The sequence below is a fragment of the Uloborus diversus genome, unplaced genomic scaffold (genome assembly GCF_026930045.1).
Source record: "Uloborus diversus isolate 005 unplaced genomic scaffold, Udiv.v.3.1 scaffold_14, whole genome shotgun sequence".
Classification (NCBI taxonomy): domain Eukaryota; kingdom Metazoa; phylum Arthropoda; class Arachnida; order Araneae; family Uloboridae; genus Uloborus; species Uloborus diversus.
The window spans coordinates 3,941,590-3,968,575 of NW_026558098.1; the positions used below are offsets into that span (position 1 = coordinate 3,941,590).

The 26,986-nt window shown below is 33.1% G+C and overlaps 1 protein-coding gene across 1 annotated transcript in view; it reads right to left on the reverse strand.

Moving 5' to 3' along the window:
• LOC129232843 (leucine-rich PPR motif-containing protein, mitochondrial-like) overlaps window positions 1-26,986 on the reverse strand; it is a gene marked incomplete at its 5' end in the record, with an annotated part of 80,443 nt that overhangs the window by 48,979 nt on the left and 4,478 nt on the right. Inside the window, 6 exon segments of the mRNA XM_054866942.1 lie at window positions 5,687-5,749; window positions 7,629-7,673; window positions 12,761-12,793; window positions 16,699-16,770; window positions 25,155-25,228; window positions 26,206-26,263. Of these exon segments, the coding sequence (XP_054722917.1) occupies window positions 5,687-5,749; window positions 7,629-7,673; window positions 12,761-12,793; window positions 16,699-16,770; window positions 25,155-25,228; window positions 26,206-26,263 (345 nt within the window).

Consider the following 26,986-nt stretch of genomic DNA (forward strand, 5'->3'; position numbering starts at 1 on the left):
TGAATTTTAAGTGCTAGAAAATCTCTTTTTCGGGGAATTTCGTTGTTTTGATGGAATTCGAGAGATATTTACAGGCGTCCTTGTATAACACGGTACTTCTACAACACAGTACAAAACTTGAATTCATAATTACACGGTTTTGATGTAAAATGAATTTTAAAAGAAAGAATTCAATATTTATTCAATACACTATTAAAAATGTATGATAACAACTGTAATAAGTTTTTACTTTGTTTTTATGAAACTTTTGCGAAAAATTGTCTGTCCTTGGCACAAAAGTTTGATTTCCCCGTATAACACTAACTTTAAACTTTTAAATACATACTTGATTTTTCTCATCAGTGTTCTAAAAGCAAAAAGGTGAATATTATTTTGTTTCCAATGCATCGTAAGAAAATAACATTAGGATTAAACATAAGCTAAATTTGGCAAATGATAAATGTAGTCGAAAAAAATACAAAATAAAATAAATAGAATGATTCTATTCATTTTATTTTAAATTATGTTTTGTTGTTGTTGATCAGACGAACTTTATGGCTACAGAAAAGCTCAGATATCTTTTCTTATAAAATGCGTTTTGTTCTTAGTACAGAAAGAAAAGTGGATTAAGTTTCTTCTTGTTGTGAACAACAATTTGAATTTGAGGCAAGTAAAATAATTAAGTTTTATCGTTTATAACAACTCTTATTTTTAAATCAGTGGGTTCCAGTTGCTAGTTTTTGTTTATAGTTCTCTTGAGCCAAATTTTCATCCATTCAGGGCCGGATTTAGAAGTGTGGGGTCCCCGGGGCAACGAAGGAGTGGAGGCCCCTAATCAGGGTTCGAAAAGATCATCATATTTTAGAAAATATCCGATACTTTGATATACAGTAGAAGACCGTTATAACGCCGACCTGTATAACGCAATTCTCTATAAACCGCACAACTTTTCAGAAGTAAACAATAGGTTTTTAAGTTAAAAAACTTCCTCTGTTTTGTCTTGAAAACATAAAAATTGTTAGGTAAATTAAATTTTGAAACCGTTTTTCATCTTTCCATCTTAATTCAAAGCTCTTAAATTGGAAATGAGTACTCACAGTTAACAGAAAATACCAGCTGGCTCTTGAAAATGCAGCTGTTATGCAAACCATGAAGCTAGCAGAAGTGCAGGATTTTGATTGTGAAACATATTTATTTGTGAATAACTAATTTTAATATTGGTGCTTTAATACTCATTGCAGATAAAACTCATTCTGAAGTGCTGATATATGGATATATTCTGAATATTAGTTTCAAAATTTGTGAAATGATCTATATAACGCAAAATTCTGTATAACGCAAAAGCTGTGGTCCCAAGGTGTGCGTTATAACGGTCTTCTACTCTATATCCAAATATTTTGATATATATGTATATATCCGATATTTTCGACCCGTGAAAGTTAGGATATTTTGTAAAAATTTTATTGTTGGGGCCCCTTCCTTGTGGAGGCTCCGGGGCAGCAGCCCCGCCTGCCCTCCCCTAAATCCGGCCCTGCATCCATTATAAAATTTGCACCTTATCAATTGTTTTCGATATAATACGGTACACATTCCTTGATTTACATTATTTCAAAGTCTTGTATAACACGGTTTTGATATAACACGATACAGGTTGAAATTATTTATGATATGTACGTGATTAATTAGGTTAAAAAATGAGTAAAAAAACCATTTTTAAAAAAGTCTCGCATAACACGGTTTCGATACTACATGGAACGAGTTAATCGTGTTATATGAGGGATACCTGTACTTTATTAGAATTCAGGAAAAGACAAAAAACTGGGAGTCTGCCAGACAAATCAGGAAAGTTGGCAACTACGTAAAGGACATCCAATCTGAGATTTTCCACAGCAAATCTTTATATATAAAAATGAATGTTTGTCTGTATGTCATCCATGAACTCAAAAACTACCCGGCAGATTTGGCCGAAACTTTCACCGTTTGTTATTTTTGGTACCCGGGAATGTTTATGGACCGGTTCGAAAGAAATCCGATCGATCGTTCCTTTTATTATTCCAATTTAAGTCACAATCCATTGGATAAATACGAATAAAATGATCGGCTGCAGAAATTAATTCGTGTGAAAGATCTCATTGGTAAGAAGTTGCCATTTTTCTTGAGTTTGAACAAATAAATTCTTTCTTTATTGTTTTATGGCTTTTCATGCAACGGGGGGATTTAAAACTTTTTCTATTTGATATTTTTAGCGATGGATTGATCTCGCAAACTGCGTGAGTACAAAATTTGAGTAGAGTCACGGCTTCACTCGATACCTGGACCGATTATTATGAAAATTGCTATATATATGTATTTTTCCACGGAGAAGGTGCATAATATGCTCATTGAAGCCACTGGCCACCAGGTGGCACTGCAGAGCAGCAACTTCTGCCCCGTTCAACCGATTGTCATGAAAATAAGTATAATGATGTATTTTTTTGTTGGCGTAGCAACGCGCGTCGGGTGCAGCTAATTTAAAATAAATACTACTATACTATTGTACTATACTGGGCTGGCAGTGTATTTTATGTACTATTTTATTGACATTTAAGCAAAACATAATTGATTTGAAAAGAATGAAGTTCAAACTTGGCGGAAAGATTTATGCACGGTGTGTATTTTCAAAAGTTTTCCCGGACAGTACCCCCCCCCCCCTTCTAAATCTGAGAAGTGCGCCAAATTTTAATTAAATTTTTTTGACTAAACACTGAAAAATAAATACCATCACGTTCTGCTTTGGTCTGATAGTAAGGACTAGTATTGTGAATTTTCCCTATAGTTGATCGTGTGGATATTAGAACTCCTTTTAAAAAAGGAATAATGCTACAAGAAATTAAAAGCAAAACTATATCAATATTAATTCAGGATAGAAACAGTAAAAAAAAATATCCTAATGACAGAAACAAAATTTTTGAAAATCGCTACCTTTTTGCACATACATTTTTTATCTTTTACTAGCTGTACCCGACGCGCGTTGCTAGGCCAACAAAAAAATACATCATTATACTGATTTTCATGACAATCGGTTGAACGGGGCAGAAGTTGCTACTCTGCACTGCCTCCTGGTGGCGAGTGGCTTCAATGAGCATATTATGCACCTTCTCCGTGGGAAAATACATATATATAGCAATTTTCATAATAATCGGTCCAGGTATCCAGTGAAGCCGTGACTCTACTCAAATTTCGTACTCACGCAGTTTGCAAGATCAATCCATCGCTAAAAATATCAAATTGAAAAAGTTTTAAATCCCCCATTGCATGAAATAAAGAAAGAATTTATTTGTTCAAACTCAAGAAAAATGGCAACAGCTCACTTCTTATCAATGAGATCTTTCACGCGAATTCATTTCTGCATTTTATTCGTATTTATCCAATGGATTGTGACTTAAATTGGAATAAAAAAGGAACTATCGATCGGATTTTTTTCAAATCGGTCTATAAACATTCCCAGTACCGAAAATAACAAACGGTGAAAGTTTCAGCCAAATCTGCCGGGTAGTTTTTGAGTTCATGGATGACATACAGACAAACATTCATTTTTATATATATAGATATTTGAAGTTTTTGATTTTCCTTTTTTATAAAATGTTTATTTTCCCTAAAACATGGCAAACTGATTTTTTTTAAATTTCTACACTTCCACTTGCTACAAGGAATGTGGCCAATTACAAGATAAAGCACAGTTGCATCTCTCTTCTTAAGCTGCAAAAATCAGAGTTTTTTTTAAATACAGTAGAATACCTTTATAACGCTGACCTGTATAACGCAATTCTCTATAAACCGCACAACTTTTCGGAAGTAAACAATAGGTTTTGAAGTTTAAACAATCCTTTTGTTTTGCCTTGCTAACGCAAAAATTGTTAGGAAAATTAAATTTTGAAAGTTTTTCATCTTTCCAGCTTAATTCAACGCTTTTGAATGAAAATTAATATAATATTTTGAATGAAAATACCAGATGGCTCTTGAAAATGCAGCTGTTATGCAAACCATGAAGCTAGCAGAAGTGCAGGATAATTCACTTTCTTTTAATTGTAAAGAAAATTTATTTGTGAATGATTAGTTGTATAATTAGTGCTTTAATACTCATTGCACATAAAATTCAAGCTAATATATAGATATATTCTGAATATTAGTTTCAAAATTTGTGAAACGACCTACATAACGCCAAAACTTGTATAACGCAAAAGCTCTGGTCCCAAGGTGTGCGTTATAATGGTCTTCTACTGTAATAAAATCTCAAAATCTCTCAAAATTGGCACCCATGGAATGCCAAATTTGAGGTCCTGTATTACTTTAAAATATTAACAGAATGTTGAATAAACAAAATCCTTTTGTGGTACCACAGATTATTAATATCTTCATAAAAAGTAGAAAAAAATAGGTTTTTATTTATCAATTGTGTATTATGATCTTTTCCAGAGACAATTACAAGAATGAACACGAGTCAATAAAAGCCAAGTTAAAAGCAAAGATGAAATTTTCAATCGATACATAGTTCAAAAACCTTCATTACATCAAACTAGCCCTTTTCATTGTTTCAAGACATATTTTCACACTCGACGTTAAATCCCGGTTATCACAAATTTGCTATTTCAACTGCGCTTGCGCGCGGACTTAGCTGATTTCAAAACTCTTGCTAAATTAATTACAAACAATTTAAATTTGGTAATAAATATGAGATAGCAAAAGATAAAAATTAGAAATCACAAAGTTTTTTCTGATTTAGTTTTTAGGCCTCGGTAAAGATTGAATTTTGCGTCTTAATTATGAATGGATTCGGTGTCTGAATCGTCTGTCCTTTTTCAGGACCAAATTTTTAACCTCAGAAGAGCGTACTAGAATTTCAGCATCACTTCTAATACAAAGCCCAACCCTCAACCTAAATAAAAATGTATAATACTAAGTTGTTTACGCCTAACGTAAAATATCCGCAAAAGACGGATTTCTGTACTCATATTCCAATCATTTTTGAAGTACACAACGTGTTTTACATTTATGTTAAACTAATGGCACCCGCACGGCTTTGCCCGTAGTAGAAAAAATAAAAGGTCTTTTGGTTCGCCTGTATATATACAAATAATGTATGGTGAATTTTCTCGCCAATTGGCTTGTGCCCCTGTTACGGTTCCACGTTGTGATAATTTCGTAATTGATTCGTCCATCTTATGATATTTTTTTTCTTAAAATTGGAATAGAAAAAGAACCACATCGAACTTTCGAAAAATCGCTTCGAGGTGCACAACCCCATGCTACAAACTAACTTTGTGCCAAATTTCATGAAAATCGGCGAAACGGTCTAGGCGCTATGCGCGTCACAGACATCCAGACATCCTCCGGACAGAGAGACTTTCAGCTTTATTATTAGTAAAGATAAATATTTCCAAACTAATAAATATTGAAGTGTCATTTTTCTCTTAAGATTATCAGTTATTCATATCCGTAGTTTCATATAATGTATCACGAAGTCGCTGTGAAAATATTCTAATTGCATTCATTAATTTGGTGGGACTCTATCTCAGCCTAAATATAAACAAGCAACACGAAATCTTAAAACAGAAAGCCCAAAAATCTAAGTCCGCGCGCAAGCGCAGTTGAAAAGGCAAATTTGTGATAACCGGGATTTAACGTCAAGTTATTTTCACTGCTATAACGAAAACACAAAATTACTTACCCGTTTTTTAATGTAGTACATCAAACGGTCTGCCAGAAAGAACTTGGTTGGTAAACCTTGATCCTAAACAGAAACAAAATATTTCAATCTTATCATTCAAGAAAAAGTAATGTAATTAACACTTAATACAACTGCATTGGGACAGCAGTTGACCCTAGAAAAATGTGTTGTCTTTTGCTAGAGTTCTATTAGAAGGCAATTAACTTTGAGACATCAACGCATTTCCAAACAGGTGGGTATGGATTTTGGGTTTTCATTTGCTTATCGATACAATATACCCTGCGTTTAGTGCATACACTTAATCGTCTCTACCCAGGAAAATTTTGAAATGACAGGCTTGCTGATACTGTCATTTAATATTCATATCTGATCACAAAATTGTGCAAAATATTTTTTGGAAGTAAGTGTTCAAGTTATTATTTGCAAGGTTCAGTCATTGGTCAGGCAGACAAAGTTACTGATCTGGGGGTCTTAATAAGTCAGGATTTAAAGTTTAGCCAACAGTACAGCATTGCTAGTAAGAAAGCCAATAAGATGCTTGGGTTTATCAATAGATCTATTTCAAACAAATCTAAAGAAGTTCTTCTGCCCTTATATAGAAGTTTGGTAAGACCCCATTTGGAGTATGCTGTTCAGTTTTGGTCTCCTTATCTTAAGAAAGACATTAATGTATTGGAAAGGGTTCAAAGGCGGGCTACAAGGCTAATAAATGGACTTTCCCACTTAGATTATGATTCCAGGCTTAGAAGGCTAGAAACTTACAGTCTTGAGCAAGGAAGAGACCGAGGGTACATGATTCAATCATTTAAATTTATTAAAATGAAAGATTTTGCGGGGTAGTGGAACCTTGGAACAGCTTACCGGAAGAGGTGGTCATGAGCAAGGGAGTAGATAGTTTTAAGATGGCCATTGATCTTCACTGGGGATCGTAAATGGACTAGGACCAGTCTAGCTGGGCCCAGAGCCTGTTGCTGGTCGTCGTATTTGTATTTGTATTTGAAATTCTACACCACATGAATCTCAAGCAGCTTATTGATGATGTTGAAAGTATTATTTTGATCATCAAACAATTTATCAGAAGGTTGTATTTTATAAAATCATTAAGCCGCAGACATAAAATACATAAATATATACATTCATTTACATTAATAAATAACCAAAATATGAAAGCACCTTTTTGCCACAATATCTTTTTTTATTATTATTATTATTTATGCAGTTCTAAATTGAAAGTTGAAGTTATTATTTTTCTTTTCTTCTTGCAAGACTTAAAAACATTCATGTCTGTAAGGCTTTGCTGTATTGATTGAGGCGACAAAAGTGCTTTTCTGTCTGGCACACAACTCACCTTCCAGGTTGAGAACTGAGGATATAAAAGGGTGCCCTTATAGGGGGGTAAGTGGGGGCTCAAGCCCCCCCCCCCCTTGAGATGAGAACTTCCTTGCTTTTAGTGCTTTTTTCTTTGCAAAAATGTAAAAAAAAAATTTCTATCCATCAATGAATAAGTTATTAAAAATGTGAAATTTTTTAATTTCTATAATCTGTACTGAAATCTGTTTCTATGGGGAAATATTCTGCTAAACCATTGGGAAAATTTCGGAACCTGCCCCTCCCCCCCCCCCCTTGAGATGAGAACTTCCTTGCTTTTAAATCTTTTTTCTTTGTGAAAATGTAAAAAAAATTTTTTTTTCAATCCATCAATGAATTAGTTATTAAAAATGTCAAATTTTAATATCTTTAATCCGTACTGAAATAAGTTTCAATGGGGAAAATGATCTGCTAAACCACTAGGAAAATTCTTGAGCCCCCCCCCCTCCGTAGAATTTTGCATAGGGCGCCCATGCTGATATATATATCAAGACACATGTAATATATATCACAATATATATTGGCAAAGCCCTGACTCTAAGTAAAACTCAAAAGGGTGAAACATGCAACTTACTTTCAAGGCTGCCAAATGTTTTTCTTCATCTTCTTCAGACATATCCTAGAGAAATAACGACAAAATTAGCTTTGTACTGTGTTTTCTCAGTTTGAACTTTTTTTTTAAACAAAATCGTAGTATATAAAGAGCAAAACGTTCATAACATAATAATAAAAGAACTTTATTTTAATGTTTTGGTGAACAAATTTTTTTATACGGGTTATTCTTCAAAAATTTTAACTTTTCTGTCACAGGCTTTTTAAAGTAAAATATTTAAGGAACAATTCATTTAACAATGATTTTTAATTTCCTAAAAAATATATCTATTTAAACCTGCCAACAATTTTTTAATAATAATTTTTATTTTGGTATATTTTTGGTTCACAACATGTGAATTCTCACCTCCGTGGCATGGCACACAACTTGTGTGACTGTTTATATTGCTTAATAACTCGTTTAATTAAAAGTATATACTTATTTATTTATTATTCCTTTCACAAGTGTCTCAAATACTAATTGTTTAAGTATATTTAATTTTTACTTTCTTCTATATCTAATATATAGAAGAAAGTATTGGATTCGTGCAAATTTTCGAATTTCGAATTTTGACTGATTCAAACGTTTTGAGGTGTGCCGAGTCCATTTCGACTATTTTTGGAAAATGTCTGTCTGTCTGTGTGTGTGTGTGTGTGTTTATGTGTGTCACATCTGTGTGTGACCAGTTTTTTGTGGCCGCTCTACAGCAAAAACTACCGCATGAAATTGAATGAAATTTGGTACACATATGTGCCCCTATGTGAACTTGTGCCCATTGGTTTTTGGCACGAATTCCTCCAAGGGGGGTGGAGCAATGGGACGTTTTTGAGTTACGCGTGCTTGCTATTCCTCAGGAAGTAACTGGCGGAATCAAACAAAATTTGGTCCATATGTTGCCCCTAACAGGAGCAGGTGTTGATTCAATTTTGGTGTCAATAGCTCAAACGGGGGTTGAGTTATAGAACGTTTTTTGTCGTCAATTGTGACTGCTGTATCTCAAGAAATAACGAACGGAATCAAACAAAAATTTATCGGCAAGTAGTCCTTAGTGGGTATAAGAGCCGATTTTATTTTGGTGTCAACAGCTAAAAAGGGGGGTAGCGCAATCGCCCGTTCTTTTTTTCCATTGTGAGTGCCCTATCTCAAGAAGTAATGCTACGTTCTGGTTGAAATTTGGAATATATGTGAATCCATATGTAAACAGGCTTTGGTTCAATTTTGACGCCAATTGCTCCAAGAGGTGTTGATTTTTTTTTTTTTTTTTGCGAATAAAAATAGTTTTATTAATGCAACAATAAGAAAGATAAATCGTAATAGATTGTCGTCTGCGTATTTCTCGTGATTTTAATTGTATGGAAATGATCAGAAATATTATCTCAATGATTTAAAATTTTGAACTGTTGCCATCTTATGTTTTTTAATAAATAAAATATTTGTAATTAATTCAAGCAAGGCTTTTAAAGTAACTTTCAATTTTCGCTCTTTGTTTTGTTTTTACAATAATTCAGACATTGGGATGGTCGTCAAGTTTTTGCACGTGTCATTTTGTTTTTGTTGGGAATATTGCTTCCTCGTCAAGCATGGGGAGGGATCAGAAAAAGGAAAAATATAGAAGAAAGTTTCGTGATGGCCACAACGTACTAGTTTATCTTGTGTTTTAGTTCGTTTTAGAAGGACAAGGAGTGATGTCACACAATAAATGTTCACCTCCGTGACCTAAACACAAAATGCCATTCCTCATTAACACGTAGCAGTAATGACATAAAGTTTTATTTTTCATGGTAAAAGGTAGCCCCCCTTGTTTATTTTCAGCCATAGTTGAACTTGTGAGATTTTTGTCGAAAAACAAAAAGATAGATTTTGCTTCAAAACTTAGCGTGGTTATTCTGATTTCTCACCTCTGTGAACTTGAATTTCAGGGATGTAAATTAATGTCAAAAAAAGAACATGTTTTCATATGCTTAACATGCGCAGATTGCAGCAACGAAGAAAACAATTTTCTCCCTGAAAATTGTATCTATTAGGCTTATATTAATGGAAAGATCATCACCTCTATCAGGGTTCATACTCAACTTTGAAAATCAAAAGTAAGGAGTTTTTAAGGAGTTTCGCAGGAGTTCATTTTATTTTTTAAGGACTAGTTTCCTGTTTAAAGATGTATTTTTTAAAACTTATTTCAGAAAAAATATGTACAACTCTAATATTATTTATTTTTGTTTTCATACAAAACATTGAACGCACAAACATACTACATAAATTTATAGTAAAATATGCATTTACTGCATTTTTCTTTGACGTCAGCAGCCTCGGAATCAAATTCAAATACAAGGGGGGGGGGGGGGGGGGAGGTAAATAAAAGAATTTATAGAAGCAAAAAAAAAAACTTGAAAATGGTACTTTAAAAAATCTACAAGATGTTATTTTACAAATAGCTATCTACATAATCGACATAAATTTGAAAAAAAAATTCGGATGTGGGGAAGAAATTTGTCTAACGAAAAAATCGGATTTCCGGTATTAGCAGACGAATAAATAGCGGAATTTTGGTAAAATTAGGTACAACGTAATCACTCCTATCAGATTGGCGATAGAAAAACATCTTTAAGGCCATGTAGAATAAAAAAATGAGGAGTTTGTAAGGAGATAATAGCAAAAGTCAGGAGATTTAAGGGCCCTTATTTTATTTTCTTAAAAAGCAGGAGTTTATAAGGAGTTTGTAAGGAGCGTACGAACCCTGTCTATGACAGACCTCACCAGTGTTGCCAGATGGTCAAATCCAGATTTCCCCAATTCCCTTCCAACTTTTCCCCAAAATGCGATGTTTTCTATCAAAATTCCCCAAATTCAAAAATTATTTTTCCACTAATATTTTTATAAAACGAATCGACTTCCTCTGATATTTTTGTCTCTTGGAAAAAATTTTTTTTTCCCCAAATAGCCAAATTTTCTTAGAAAATTCCCCAACTTTTTTTTTTCTTCCCATTTCCGTTTTTTTTTTTTTTTTGTCTTATTTATCTTTATCTTTTTTTATCTTTATTAATAATAAAGCTGAAAGTCTCTCTCTCAGGATCTCTGTAACGCGCATAGCACCTAGACCGTTCGACCGATTTTCATGAAATTTGGCAAAGAATTAGTTTGTAGCATGGGGGGTGTGCACCTTTAAGTGATTTTTCGAAAATTCGATTTTGTTCTTTTGCTATTCCAATTTTAAGAACATTTTCCCGAGCAAAATTATCATAAGATGGATGACTAAATGACCAAGTTATCATAATGTGGAACCGTAACGTGGGCAAGCCAATTGGCGAGAAATTCATCATGCATTATTTGCAACTATACGGGGGAACCAAAATACCTTTTCATTTTCTACTACGAGCAAAGCCGTGTGGGTGCCACAAGTCATAAGTACAAGCGCCTGACTGAAAGATAAGAAATAACCAATTTTTTTTTCCACTCGCATTTACTACTCTGCTTCTGTATGTACATTTAAACTATGATTTTTGTATATATTTATCCAAGAACACTCTTCATCACACTTATTTTTAACTGTTTCACGTATCAACTAGCTACTCACTCAGAACATTAATGCAAATCCCGTAGCATAATATTCCACATAATGCGAAATGCAAATTCCACTAAGTTGAGCAAAGCTAAACCAACGCTGTTTGATACGAACAATGTAACTAAAAGGTGTCAAGACACGAATTTAAATATGAAAAAAAAAAAAAATTCCAGAGGCTTTTTTTCCCCAGGTTTTTCCCAAGAAAAAAAATTTTCCCCAAAGAATTCCCCTCAAAACCCATTTCCCCAAAATTTCCCCAGAGATCACCAGATTTCCCCAAAATGGGAAAATTTCCCCCAATCTGGCAACACTGGACCTCACCAACGTCATTATTTCTGAGGTGAAAATAAATGATGGATTGGAAATACATCAATAATAGGCATTCTACCAAAATTATAAATTGCCAGTATGTCCTCAAATTTACTAAATACTATTTTTTAACATACATTTGGAACTACTTATTAAGCCGTACTTAAATTAAGAGAGCTTAATATTATAGTTACAAATTCTGTAAATAGTAATTATTTTTGTGATTAATTTGTCGTAATCTAGCTAAATTCCGCGTTTATCAAATTATCTTTCATCTAAAATAATTGAAATAACGTAACCTGTAAATAGTTTCTTGTAATAAATATACAGCCCCCGTACATTCGGCTGGAGTATACGTCCCCTCACTTCTGAATGATAAAATTTGTGAATGGAAAAGAAATAAAATAAGGGTCTACGATTTTCGGGAATCTTGTGGAATATTTGAGAGTTCTCTTTCGGTGTGTATAAATAGCCGTGCCACATGATAAAAAGTCAGTTTCGATTGAGAATTTGTACTGAGAGTGTATTTGCTCTGTTTATTGCGAGGCATTTCGCTGTGTTGTTTTCGTATTTGGACGTAAATACGTGTGTAACCGTCGAGTTTACGGTGTTGTGTGATAGTTGCTCAATTGCTGATGATTAATTTAGCAGTTGTTGACGATCTTTCCTGTACATAGTGTAAATAAATCTCTTGTGTTTTCTCAAGAACTGTGTCTTCATTTCAAGAAAGTGCACCGGATCCGTTACATTATATTCCCACTAATCATTAAAATACCCGATTGTTTGCACAATGAAAAAAATTACTACTTTGATATTAAATTGACCTCAATTTTTAAATATTAAAAGTTTTTTCCTTTTTTTTATTTCTATGAACAATGCATTTATTATTATTTTTTTATTTTTATTTATGAGTAAAATAATTCGAACTTAGCTGGGCCATTGTTCATGGTTAATTTTAGTACAAAACACTTTCATGTAAGAATGAAAAAAAAGAAAGAAAACATAAGGTTTCGAAATTGAAACATATTTGCGTTCAAAAGTTACATTTTCTGGAGAATGGCCCATAAAATGCAAAGTTTTTTTATATTTTTTTTTCTAAAAGTGAATGTTTTGATGAAATAATCCCCATCTGGAGAAAAGTAAAAATCTTAAAACAATTAAAGGAAGAAAGGAAAAGAAAAAATGTTGGAACAGTAACAAGTGTCTTTAAAATGTGTTTTGAAGCAAGGCTATGAAAAATACTTACAGTTTCAGTTTTTTCAAGTCTTCTGAGATGTGTCTAAAAATAAGAAAATGCATTAGAAACACTCATCATCAATAACTGCACTAACAAATTTGCATTTTTTTCAAACATGCTTTTTGCAACAAGAACCAGGGCCTCCAACAGATTTTTAGTTGCTCTTTAGGAAGAAAAGAAACCTAAATCCAAAAAACGTGGAGAGAAAAAACAGACAGGGGTGCCCACAGGGGGGGGATTATGGTGCAAGTTGCGCCATCAAAATTTTTGGGAGGGATTTTAATTTTTTTTAAATTTATTTATTTAAATTCATTTATTGATTTATTTTTAAATCGAATTATTTATTGAGCAATCCCGATTGCTTATTGTTCTCACTTGACTGTTTTGATGTCCTTTGATTTTATTTCCCCCCCGCCACCCCCCCCCGTGCACCATCACCGTCCACCGGCATCCATATGCTACACACACGCGCATACATACACAACTACACACAAACACACACACACAAACACATACACACACATACACCTACACACTCACACAAACACATACACACGCATACATACAGACACCCACACATACACACACACACATACACAACTACCCACACATTCATGCATGCACAAACATACACCCCCACACACATTTATACACACACATACACATAACCCGTACACACAAACACATGCCCTCACACACAAACACACACGCCTACATACACACACTCGCGATTGCGAAAAACATAATTTGAATTCAAGATGTCAAAATTCAAATTATTATTTTTTTTTACTTTATTTTATTCTGTTCATATTTTATTTAATTCATTTATTAGTTGCTGTGTGTGTATGCTATTGATGTAGTACAGAACTTTCTAATAAAATAACAATTAAATAAATAAATTTAAAAATAGATAAATAAATTTAAAAAATGAAAAGTAAAATAATATATTTTTTTAATAAATCAAATAAAAAAAGAAAGCTAAAAATAAAAAAGAGAAAGAGGATTGAGAAATTTTTTTTTTTTGAGGGGGGGGGGAAATTTGCGCCATTGAACTTGGGAAGATGGGCACCCCTGAAAACAGACCTAATCTTAACTTTTAAAAGTAACGCGCTGATGTGCGCATCACATGACTTCCTTTTACGCCAATTTAATGATAAGTACCTGGACGACCGAGCCTCGCTCGGCTTTAAAAAAATTATTTTTTTGTCAACTCGTGTTTTTTTAAGGTTCAATACTTTTCCAAATATACTTGAAAAGCTTCACGTTAACGAAATATTAAGCACTCGACCTTCTTATAACACTAAAGTACCAAACAAAGAAGATTCTGAATGTAATAATCAACATTTTGCCTTAAACTATCTGTTACGTTTGTTTCCACTATACAATTTTCTTGTCGGTAATTAAAATATTTTGACCTTAGTTTTGCTACGGTGAAATCGGTTTTTAACCGAATACTTCCTTTCATACTATGATGCGTTTTACGATTTTATCCCAATCGAGATTTTCTTTTTGAACAAGTACTTTTAGTGTAGTTGGTCACTTTACGCCAGAAAATGCTACAAACAGCATGATATCCATCAAAACTGATGATCCACAAACCATTCCAACAAATGATAACAACTGTCTTAACAAAACATAAAGTCTCTAGACATATGTTTTTTCGAAATAAAATTTAGATGCGTGATTTAAAAAAAAAACATATAAAACTATTTGATGTGTAAAAAAGGATATAAGTAAATAAAATAAGACGGTGAAGCAATAGTTTTGCTTAAAAAAAAAAAAAAAGCCTTACATCGACTTACATAGTGCTTTTGAATTTGTTTTCAGCCAAGTGTGTTTGAAATGAGCCAAAGTGGCTAATATCAGCCAAGCCTGGCAACCCTAAGCAAGTTTAAAATTTTAAAGCGAGAAGAGACAAATTTTCATTGTTATGGTTGCAAATCGTCTGCCTGACGTGTCAATTCACAGTTTACTTCAAGGCTTAACTTAATTAGACTTTATATTAAAAACTGTTTTTTGTAAAAAATCGCGGTTTTACAGAAAAAACACTGATGTAGATGAACTTAGAATGCTAAACTACAATTAAATCCTAAATTTCACCGAAATCGTTAGAGCCGTTTCCGAGATAAGAAATATATACATACCCACAAGAATTGCTCGTTTAAAGATATAAGATAGCGCCTTGGAGTAAGTAAGGAAACACTAAATATTTTTACCCCTAGTTTCTTGCGAACCGAAGCAAAAAAAAAAAAAAGTTTTACGCAGATTTATTTCTGCGTTATTGGCAATTTTAAAGTGATTCAAGAGTTAACTCTTAAATATCACCAACATTGGCCAAATTAAAACCAGACTTAAAAAAAAAAAAAAAAAAGAATCGCCAAATTTTTCGCCAAGTTCGCCAAAAGTTTGGTGATATATCACCAAGTGTTTGAGAAATTATAACACCACTTGAGTTAGCATTGAAATTAACAATGATTTCCCCACAAAAAGGTGTAAAAGACCCCCTTTGGAACATCCAAATGCAACCTAAAAGGTAGGTGCACAACTAGACCCCACTACAAGTCTACGTATTCAATTTCACGTTTCTAGGATATGCCGTTTTTGAGTTATGCAACATACATACACATATACACACATACGTACATACAGATGTCACGAGGAAAGTCATTGTAATTAACTCGGGAAACTTCGAAATGGATATTTCGGGTGTCTGTACGTTCCTAGGCATATATCTACGTGTGGTCGAGTCGGAAAAAAAAAAACCTCAATATTCATTCGGGGGTGAGCAAAATAAAAATTAAGGCCAATTTTTGAATGAATTTCTTTTTTTTTGCGGATACAATATTTCTTTTTTCTAAAAGGAAGTAAAAATGAGGGATGCACAGATTAATTGGCTGTAATTTGTCACTTTACCAATTACAGTAGGCGCCACTTAATATGATCACTTTGGGACAAATACAATTTGATAACAATAACTGAAAAGAATCCAGGAGACACAAAATAATGATTTTTTTTTTCAATTAAGGTGCATTTATTTTGGCAACCTCAAATTAAAATCACAATGACTCAACTGAATGCAGTTTTATATTATAAATTCGTAAATTAACAGAATGGAAATAATATCTGAATTACGAAAAGTTAAAGTTAAATAATGCAATTTTTAATCACATAGTAATAGGTGAAGTAAAATAGGACCGTTTTCCCTGACATTCGTAAACCAGTTCCAAATCACATTCAGCTTTTCTATCTTTTTCAGCATGGTTTTGCTTGTTGTTTAAATTTTAATTTAACTTCGCTTTGTTTTCAATATCGACACAATTCTTTCATAGTTTACAAAGCAATGGCAACAATGGAGGTCCTCCATCAATGCCATGTCCAGCGACTGATTCTTTTTAGATGCAAAAGAAAGTTTCCTTAGGGGAAGTCTGTGGTCACTGGGGGCGAACTTTCTATAGCTTCATTCGTAGAAAAATTTTGAACTGCTATTGAAAGCCACAAAATGCTACACAGAAAGTTAGTCTCGTCAGGGTTTGCCTATGTATTTCTGTTAATTAAGGAATAAAAACGGGGAAAAAATTGAAAGTTTATGAAAAAGTAATAACAATAAACAAAGACGCTGATTACAATATCCGACTTTTTTAAAGGGTGTTAACATACAAGTGTTCCGGGACTTCGTGATTCTAATAACATTAAGCGGCGCCTACTGTATTTATATTATACTACCAATTATTATATTGTTTTGAACAAGTAGTTATGCTTGTCCATGCTTATAGGTATGAAACTATGAAAAACAAGAAATGATAGACTTTTTTCAAGGAGGGGACTTTACTATCTACAGAAGAAATAATTTTGCAACTTGTGTTTTTATAGAGTTGACATTTAATACAAATGCATTTCTTTAACATAACCACTAAACAGTAATAGATGAATCAAAAACTAATGCATACCAGTAACTGAGGAGCTTTTTTCCTGAGATCTTCTTGGCAAATTTGCAAGCTCTTTTGGCTTAAACTGCAGTCCTATGAAATGTATGAAGAGTAAGTTAAACTTCACAAACACTGGCATCCCCAAGCAATATGCGGTACGCATCTATCATAAGTTTAGCACATTTTAAATTTCGGCGATTAGTATTCAGGGCTCGTACTCAATTTCTGAAATAAAATGAAGGAGTATTGAAGGAGTACTAATGGGCTGTTCTTAAACGATGTTGCACTTTTTTTTTCAACATGTTTGACCCCCTTCCCCTTTTGTCACATTTCACCTTACTCCTCCTCTTGTCACATGTCATATTTTTTACAAACATAGTGTTACAATAACTGTATGGTGTCACTTCTCGTCACCCTCTCTCTTCCCCTTGTCACAATTTCATGAGCCCGTCTCCTCCTCAAAGCATGACATCCCTTGTGGGTGACCCTTTTTAAAATATCATAACTGCAATTAACTAAACAATTGTTTTTTTAACACTCACTTAACATAGTACATCTACTTATGTACTTTTTAAATATTTAAATTATTAGACAAACTGACTTTTGCTGCCGACTTTTGGTACAGAGAAAAACAATAATCATAAAACTTGAGAAAAAAAAAGCCTAGCACCATTTAAGCATGTTTTACTTCACTTATGAAATGTCTTAGTCTTCTAATAAAATTTTCACCTTCAACTTTTATGAATTAACTATGATCAATTTGGAAATCGAAAAAAATAAATGCACGAAATGACTACCTTAAAATCGCCTTTGTGACAAAAGTTAGTTGTCCATCGAAGTATTTTAAGTTACTGTCATAGAGGAAGATTATGTAGTCTTGAACAAAAAAAGAAGGAGTTTTGAAGGAGTTAACACCAAAATGAAGGAGTTTGAAGGGCCCTTCAAAAATTTTTCCAAAATGAAGGAGTATTGGAGGAGTTTTGAAGGGGTAAAATGAGGATTTGAAGGAGTACTAATGGGCTGTCCTTAAACGATGTTGCACTTTTTTTTCAACATGTTTGACCCCCTTCCCCTTTAGTCACACCCCTTTTAGTCACCTTACTCCTCCTCTTGTCACATGTCATATTTTTTATAATCATATTGATATAATAACTGTATGGTGTCACTTATTGTCACCCTCTCGCTTCCCCTTGTCACAATTTCATGAACCTGTCTACCCTTCAACGCATTGCCCTTTTTACAATATCATAACTGCAATTTACTAAACAATTGTTTTTTTAAACACAATCACTTAATGTAGTACATCTTATGTATTTTTGAATAGTTAAATAATGATTAGAGAACCTGACTTATGTTGCTCAAAGTGTGCTGGAGAAAAAACAATATAACCATAAAACTTGGAAAAATAACCAAGCACCATTTAAGCATGTTTTATTTCACATTTGAAATGTCTTTGTCATATAACAATATTTTCACCTTAAACTTTTATGACTTCTATGATCAATTTGTTAATCACATCTTTATGAAAAAAATAAATACATGAAATTACTACATTAAATTCGCCCTTATACCTTCGCTCTTGTGACGAAGTTAAGTCATCGATCGAAGTATTTTATGTTACTGTCATAGAGGAAGATTATGTAGTCTTAAAATAAAAAAGAAGGAGTTTTGAAGGAGTCAAAACCAAAATGAAGGAGTCTGAAGGGCCCTTCGGAAAAATTTCTGAAATGAAGGAGTATTTGAGGAGTTTTGACGGAGCGTACGAACCCTAATATTTATTTAATTCATTCCCATCACATTTGGTCAAAGTTGCACATGCAATGAGGTCGTTTCCAAAATTTTAAAAGTATTTTTTTTTCTGAAAGAGCATGCTTAAAAACATAGGATCTAACCATTTTTTAAATAATTTGTTTAAGTTTAATATTTTTAAAAAATTACTTAAATCGTTGCGCTTTCATTGTTTACATTTCTTGCCGATGACATCACAAATGATGAAATGCCATTCCGTGTTGCCAATCACAGAGCAAAATATTTAATTTGTGTCTTTACTCACGTGTATTGGCAACGATAGGGTTGATAGCAAGCGTAGAGCGCAATTTCAATTCGCTTCTTGATTATCATAACGTGGAAACACGGTAGAAAGATGCGCCAAAATGCATCATTTGTGACGTCATCAAGACCACGTCTTGTTTGAAAGATTGGACAGTTAAAAAAATTAAAAAATAACTGTTGGGAAAATGAAAGTATTTTCTGGGTCCATGTTTTTTTTTTGCTTATTCTATCAATTTCAGTGACAAAAAAGTACTACCTTTGACTGAAGGATACAACCCCATTGTAATCTGTTAGTTTACACTAATAAAGTTTTTTTTTCTTTTTAAATTATAATTATTCACTAAATTGTTTCAATAATACAACTTTTGATTCTCTAAAAATGATAGCATTTATTTACCCAAGCTAAAAAAAATTGATGAATAAAATACATTTTTGTGTGGTGGAATTCAGACCTCATCGCCAAATTTCAGGCTGGTGGTTTTTTGGTATTCCGCTCCAGTTTTAAGAAGAATTTTATTAGTAATTTGGGATTGATAATTGGACTTAGACCAGCCTAATTGGGCACACTGAATGCGGCTAGTCATAACTTTTGAGTTTGTCATTTGTCCGGATAGCAATCTAGTCAGCCGAGTGACTGCCATTTTTTCGGAATCACAGAAACAAAAGGAATGACTGACCTCTACGACCTCTAGTGTATTGGCAACGATAGGGTTGATAGCAAGCGTAGAGAGCAATTTTGCCGTGCCAAGCGCAAAAGTGGTATCTACAGCCGAGTTCGAAACGAGAAATCCTCGTTTAAAGTTATGTGCTTCAATGTATTTGATTCAGACGAAACTTTTTCAGAATTTCTTTAAAAATATTTTCCATCAACAAATGACCGTAAAACATTGTATTTGGGTCAAATATGTGACAAAGAAGCACCTGGTGACAGTAACTCATTTTAACGAAAAGTGCAGATACCACTTTTGTGCTTAGCATTGCAGAATTGTAATTCGCTTCTTGATTATCATAAAGTGGAAACGCGATAGAAAAATGCGCCAAAGAGCATCTTTTGTGACGTCATCAAGATCACACCTTGTTTTCGAAATCGGACGTTTTAAAAAATTAATTACAAAATAACTGTTGGGAAAATGAAAGAATTTTCTGGGTCCATGTTATTATTATTTTTTGCTTATTCTATCAATTTCAGTGACTAGAAGTACTATTGACTGAAGGAAACAACCCCATTGCTTTTATTCTATCTTTTAACCAAAACAAGACAAAAAATTTCATTCAATAATAATAATAATACACCAAATAAAATTAAGTTCTTAAAAGAAAAAAAACTCTCAAATTGTATCGTAACTACATGTGCTCTTTCCCGATAATTTGCAATTCAGTCCACAACTCAAAAAAAGTTCATAAAAACATCCTTTATTTTACTTAAAACATTAAAAGCAGCTAAAACTTTTGTAAATAATACTAATGAAACTAAAGTTAATTATATCAATTCAAGATTTCAAGAGTCAAGAGATAAAGTTCAAACAAGGCTAAATAAACTAAGCACAAAAACTCAGAAGAAACAAAATAACAGGCAAGAAAATCAACAGACATGCAATATATATGAGGCCCCTAGTTTCAAAACCGGATACTTGCAAAAAATTCAATTTTCTTTTTTTTTTTTGTTAATCTTGTAGAGAATCATAAGGCCTATTTGCCTGCTCAATATTAGGTTCAAAAACCGCTTCTTTCCCCCTTGAAATGGGGCGGAAAGGTCTGCCTTAGTTTCAAAACCGGACTTTTTACAAGTTGAGCGTTTGTCCGCTCCTACAAGTATCCGGTTTTGAAACTAGGGGCCTCATACATCAGTTTCCCAACTGCGCCACCTACAGTTAAACTTAAAGTTACAAAGCTTGAACACAAATAATAAAAAAAAAAGTCATCAAACAATGTGAAAAGATCTATTCAAATGATCTGCCAACTAAATAAAACATTAATAACTCAATTAAAATTAAAAGACAGTGGAGTCTCAAAAATCCGAGGTAATTGGGGCTCACTTCTCCTCGGATTATCTAGAAAAAATTTTGCAGATTTGAAACTTACACAACTTGGCAGACATAAGGAAGGGCACCTTTTACTTCCTTGCATAAGAAAAAGTACGAATTGTCTTCATGAAAAAAAACTATCACTCCAAACTTCACTATAAATTTTCTTTTAATTGCTTTTAAACGAATTTTAAAGTAATTTTTTCTCTGCATCCATACACATTTCGCATTTATATGTGCAAAACAACCAAAACATCATAATCAACCTCTCATTATATCTGTATTATTTATTGAACGTAATCAATAAGTTTTACAGCTGCAAAATATTTATATTTTCAGATTTTAATGGAAATAAAATTTTTAGCTACTAAAAAATATAACTTACTAGCTGCATTGCCCGGCTTTGCTCGGTCTACATTGAAAAAAAAAACCATTCTGTCAAGTGAAGTATCTTCAATAACCAGGATTAAATGAAAGAAAAAAAAACCATCATGCAAAATTTTCTCGCCAAACAATGACGACAGATACTAAAATACTTTTAAGAAATTAAAATAAAATGAGAAAGATGGATTTAAAATGCGTAACCATGGAAACACAAAATAAAATAAGATTAAGAAATGAAAATGAGAAAGATGGAAATAAGCAATGAATTCAAAAAGCGTTACCGTGGAAACGTAAAATAAAATGGTTAAAAACTTGAATAGAGAACAGATTTTTGAACTTCATTTAATTCGCTTGTAAATTTTTTTTCAAATGGAGATAGAAGGTTAAACTTTCGACCTAAGGTCGAGTTAGATCTGGAGTAAAAAAAACAGCTCTTTCCAATGCTGTCAAAGAGAAAACTGTGGGACAACTCCTTCACTTTTTATTGATGGATTTAATGAAGAAAGTTGTGCCTAAATTTCGGTTGTCTAAAAAAATGCGAGCTAAAAACGTAAATAACTCCCGCCACAATTAAGTAAGAGGGTTGGAACAAATTACGTAGAACGCGGAAAATTCTTCCCTTTCCAACGATATATGATATTACTATTTGAGAGTAATTTTTCACCCCCATATTCGGGAATTTATGTGAAAATTGGACCTAAATTGGAATAAAAAAAGAACTATTCATCGAGTTGTTTTCGAACTGGTCTGTAAACCTTCTCAGGACTTAAAGGAACAAACTGTGAAAATTTCAGCAAAATCGGCCGGGTAGTTCTCGAGTTTTGCGCGTTCAAATACACAGACGCTTTTTGGAGACTTCATTTTATACTATGTAGAGAAAAGCTCGAAGTTTCGAGACTCGAATTTTCAAAACTCTACTGTAATAATAAAAAATAGTCAAACTAATTAAAAGAGTCATTAGCACAAAATTTCCCTACAGTTGCAAAATAGTTGCAAAGATTTCTAGTTATGTATCTGCATACAAAGGGGGGGGGGGGAGGATTTAAGGACTTTTCAAGGATAAAATGAGCTTTTCAAGGACTAGTGGATACCATGATCTTTTCTACCACAGTCAAACTAAGTTTTGATTTTCTACCAGTTCTCATAAAAATAACAATAAAAAAGTAATATATAAAAATCCAAGACTAATGTAGCACAATCAGTAATATATGGGTACCAATTGCTGTGGTCAATTACTTAATAAATTAATTAACTACCGAAATATAAGCAGATTTAAGGTAGATTATGCTAAAATAGCTTCTAATTTCAAAACAAAATTGAAAAGTTTACAAGATGCAAAAGGATTGAAATCTCAAACACTGACTGCAATTTTCGGCGAAGCAAATGCTTGATGTTGGCAAATTTCTAAAAAAGATTTTTGTAAAATTAGTTATTAATTTTGAAAATTCAGTTAGTGGAAGAATTAATGAGTCAATTCTCCCAATAGACTGAATTTAACACTGGATTAAAAAAAAAAAGCTCAAAATAGTTGGATTTTCTATTAAAAAAATCTAATTTTCGTAGTATTCAAATAACACCGGCACCAAAATAACTTTTGATGCGTTTTTTAATGAAACTTTTCTAAATAAATCACAAAAATCAAGCACTACAGACACTTTTGATGTTTTTCAACGTTTTCAAGCACTTGAAAAATTTATTTATTCATATTCAAGTACTACATTTCAGAGTAGAGCACTAAGACATGTTCAGATCTTGCTGAGCTAAATGCTAACATTAGTAGAATGAGAGTTCGCCGACACATATGAATCAATTTTTATCATGATATGTATCACGATATATATCCCATATTTATTTTGAAAATTGAAAATATCATGGTATTTTGATATCTTTACATAGTATAAAATGAAGTTTCCAAAAAGCGTCTGTGTGTTTGAACTCGCAAAACTCGAGAACTACCCGGCCGATTTTGCTGAAATTTTCACAGTTTGTTCCTTTAAGTCCTGAGAAGGTTTGCAGACCAGTTCGAAAACAATTCGATGAATAGTTCTTTTCTTTATTTCAATTTCGGCCCAATTTTCACATAAATTCCCGAATATGGGGGTGAAAAATTACTCTCAAATAGTAATATCATATATCGTTGGAAAGGGAAGAATTTTCCGCGTTCTACGTAATTTGTTCCAACCCTCTTACTTAATTGTGGCGGGAGTTATTTACGTTTTTAGCTCGCATTTTTTTAGACAACCGAAATTTAGGCACAACTTTCTTCATTAAATCCATCAATAAAAAGTGAAGGAATTGTCCCACAGTTTTCTTTTTGATAGCATTGGAAAGATCTGCTATTTTTACTCCAGATCTAAATCGACCAAAGGTCGAAAGTTTAACCCTGTATCTCCAATAGAAAAAAAGTTAAAAGCTAATTAAATGAAGCTCAAAAATCTGTTCTCTATTCAAGTTTTTGATCATTTTATTTTGCGTTTCCACAGTAACGTTTTTTTTTTATCCATTGTTTATTTCCATCTTTCTCATTTTCAATTCTTAAACTTATTTTAAGTTTTCATGGTTATGCCTTTTAAATCCATCTTTATTATTTTATTTTAATTTCTTAAAAGTATTTTAGTATCTGTCGTCATTGTTTGGCGAGAAAATTTTGCATGATGCTTTTTTTTTTCTTTCATTTAATCCTGGTTATTGAATGTACTTGATGCAATGGTTTTCTTTTCAAGGTAGACCAGGCAAAGCCGGGCAACGCAGCTAGTTTTCTATATTTATTTTTTCAGCTACGGTATTTTCAATGCAAAAATTATATTAATCAAAGTAATTGTTCCTTTATTATTGAAAATAATCAAAAAAGTTATGCACTATATTTTTAAGATGTATTAATACAGTAAAGCAATATAATATTTCTTTTTTATTTTTATTACTAGTAATGTAACGATTTTAAATCATATTAAAAGTGCATAATTAAATATTAAACCTAGATCAGAAAAAAAGAAAATGTCTTATGACTGTGCACCACCAACTAATGCAAATTTTTTTTTTTTATTTCTGTGTAAATCAGAAAAAAAAATGAGTAAAACAGCTATCATAAATGCTCATATCATAAACAGCTATGCTAAATTAACTTCATTGAAATTGGCAAAAATGTAAAATGAAATTAGATATAAATAATACAAATACAAAAGTGACGACAAGCAACAGGCTCTGGGCCCAGCTAGGCTGGTCCTAGTCCATTTACAATCCCCAGTGAAGATCAATGGCCCTCTTAAAACTATCCACCCCCCTTGCTCATGACCACCTCTTCCGGTAAGCTGTTCCAAGGTTCCACTACCCTGCTAAAGTAGTAGTTTTTCCTAATTTTCAAGTTAGTCTGAGATTTAAATAGCTTAAAAACAATGACCCGTCGTCCTGCTTTCCGCGCAACAATTTAATCCATTTACATCTTTCATTTTGCTAAATTTAAACAACTGAATCATGTCCCCTCGGTCTCTTCTTTGCTCAAGACTGTACATTTTTAGCCTTCTAAGCCTGGAATCATAGTCTAAGTGAGAAAGTCCATTTATTAGCCTTGTAGCCCGCCTTTGAACCCTTTCCAATACATTAATGTCTTTCTTAAGATAAGGAGACCAAAGCTGAACAGCATACTCCAAATGAGGGCTTACCAAACTTCTACGAAAGAAAATGAATCTTGGCTAACCAAAGAAAAATTAATGAAAGAAATCTATCTAATGAAAGAAACCTTAATTTAAAAAAAATAAAGAGTGATTTGAGGATGCATTTACTATTTTGAAGACAATGTGATGATTGACAACATCGGATACGTACCAAAATATCCCATACATATATTTTCAATATTTTTGAAAATATCTTATCGGATATTTTGGTACGTTTTCAATATTTTTGAAAATATCGTAATATTTTCGAACCCTGAGAAGAACTGACTGCACTGCAACATGAGTGGTTACTGTTAGATAAAAAGACAAGTACTGAGATTATTCAAGTAAATAATTCTAACATTACCATTTTCTTCTGGAACATGTCGAAGAGGGCCGGGTCCAGCCGAATCAATTCCGCCAGGAACCTTCCTTGGAATGCTGCAATGAGTCATTTTATGTTTCATTCCATTAAACTGAATTAACTTGAACAAGATGCAAGACTACTACAATGACAGAAGATTATTATTGGAAAATTTCAGGGCCTGATTACCAAATAGGACGTGGCCTAGGACCCCTGGCTTTTAGGTGCCTCCACATGACTGAACCTTTTCTAGTCGATTATTTTGGGGGGAGGGGGGATAAAATTTTCCCCTTCATTTGCTCCCTTTTCTTCTGCTTAATTAAAATGCAAAGTGCTCTGCACCCCACCAAACCATTTTGAGATAGTAGTTGAGCCCTATACTATCTCTGAAGTTGGCATCTCTAGTTCCATGTGACTTTTTGTGTTCATAATGTTTGCTACGGCCAAGGGAGGATCCAGAAAATGTTCAAGGAGGGGGCGATTTTTACTCTTTGAAATTTTAATTTCTAAAAACTTTCGGAGGACTGTAATCGCTTTTCTTTACAACGTCAAAATTGTCCTATAATTGTGTTTTTTTTCAAAATACTCGTTGTATTTCTTCTGAAAAATATCCAGGGTAAGCCCTTGAACCTATCTCTTAATATCATCTAAGGTCTAAACTGAGGTTTTGGAACTTCAATTTTGAAAACAATCCTGTAGAAAGTTTCGGTTCGGTCCCCAAGAGTAAAAAGAGATTGGCTACGATTGCGTTTTCAAGACTTCGGTTCCGGAGGAATTCCGGGAAAGATCTCCCTTTACCATTAGCACCATCGAAGATTATATAAAATTGAAGTTTTTAGAACTTTAATTTTAAAAATATATCCCGAAGAAAGTTCCTGAACATCGCTCAAGGGGGGGGGGGGGGGCGATTGCCCCCATCGCCTCTCCCTTGCATCCGTCCTTGGCCACGGCAAACTCAGGAAAACAGTTGGCCCAAGGCACCCCCATATGCTAATCAGGCCCAGAAGAGGGATTAAAAATTTATGAATCAAAAACTTCTGGGGGAAAAATGTACCTTCTTGGTCCTTTTCCAGCAAGTAAGAGCCAACATTTTCGATGACAAATTTCAAAACCTGAAAAGATTGCAAGAAAATAATTAGGACAATACAAAATATCAACACGTATGCAGCGATTTATTGGATATGTTGCTGTGAAGGAACAAAATTGGAGAATGCCGATTTTTACTGGTGATTCACTGAAAGTATTTCGGTCTTTTACTGCTGGCTTTGGTAAGTGAATGCAGATATTCTCCGGCTAATTCGACATTTTAGCTTAAAACAATGACCCCTTGTCCTGTTTTGAGTGCTAAACTTCAGCCCCGTAACATCTTTCGTTTTAATAAATTTAAACAACTGAATCATGTCCCCTCGGTCTCTTCTTTGCTCAAGACTGTACATTTTTAGCCTTCTAAGCCTGGAATCATAGTCTAAGTGAGAAAGTCCGTTCATTAGCCTTGTAGCCCGCCTTTGAACCCTTTCCAATACATTAATGTCTTTCTTAAGATAAGGAGACCAAAACTGAACAAAATTTACCAGATTTTGAACTCTCACGGAAACATGCATACATATCATTCATACTTTTTGTAATATCAAATAAGTATGCATTGCAAGGTTAAGCCTAAGCCCGAAAAGTTACTTCTCAAAAGTGAAAAACTCAGAAAAAAAAAAGCTTCCATGGAAAGACAAAATGAATTTGGCTTATGATTTGCATATTTTTATCAACTTTTCAATTTATTCCATTTTACTTCTAAGCTAATGTTTAAAACTTAGTCGGAAAATCTTTAAACTTTTTATAGT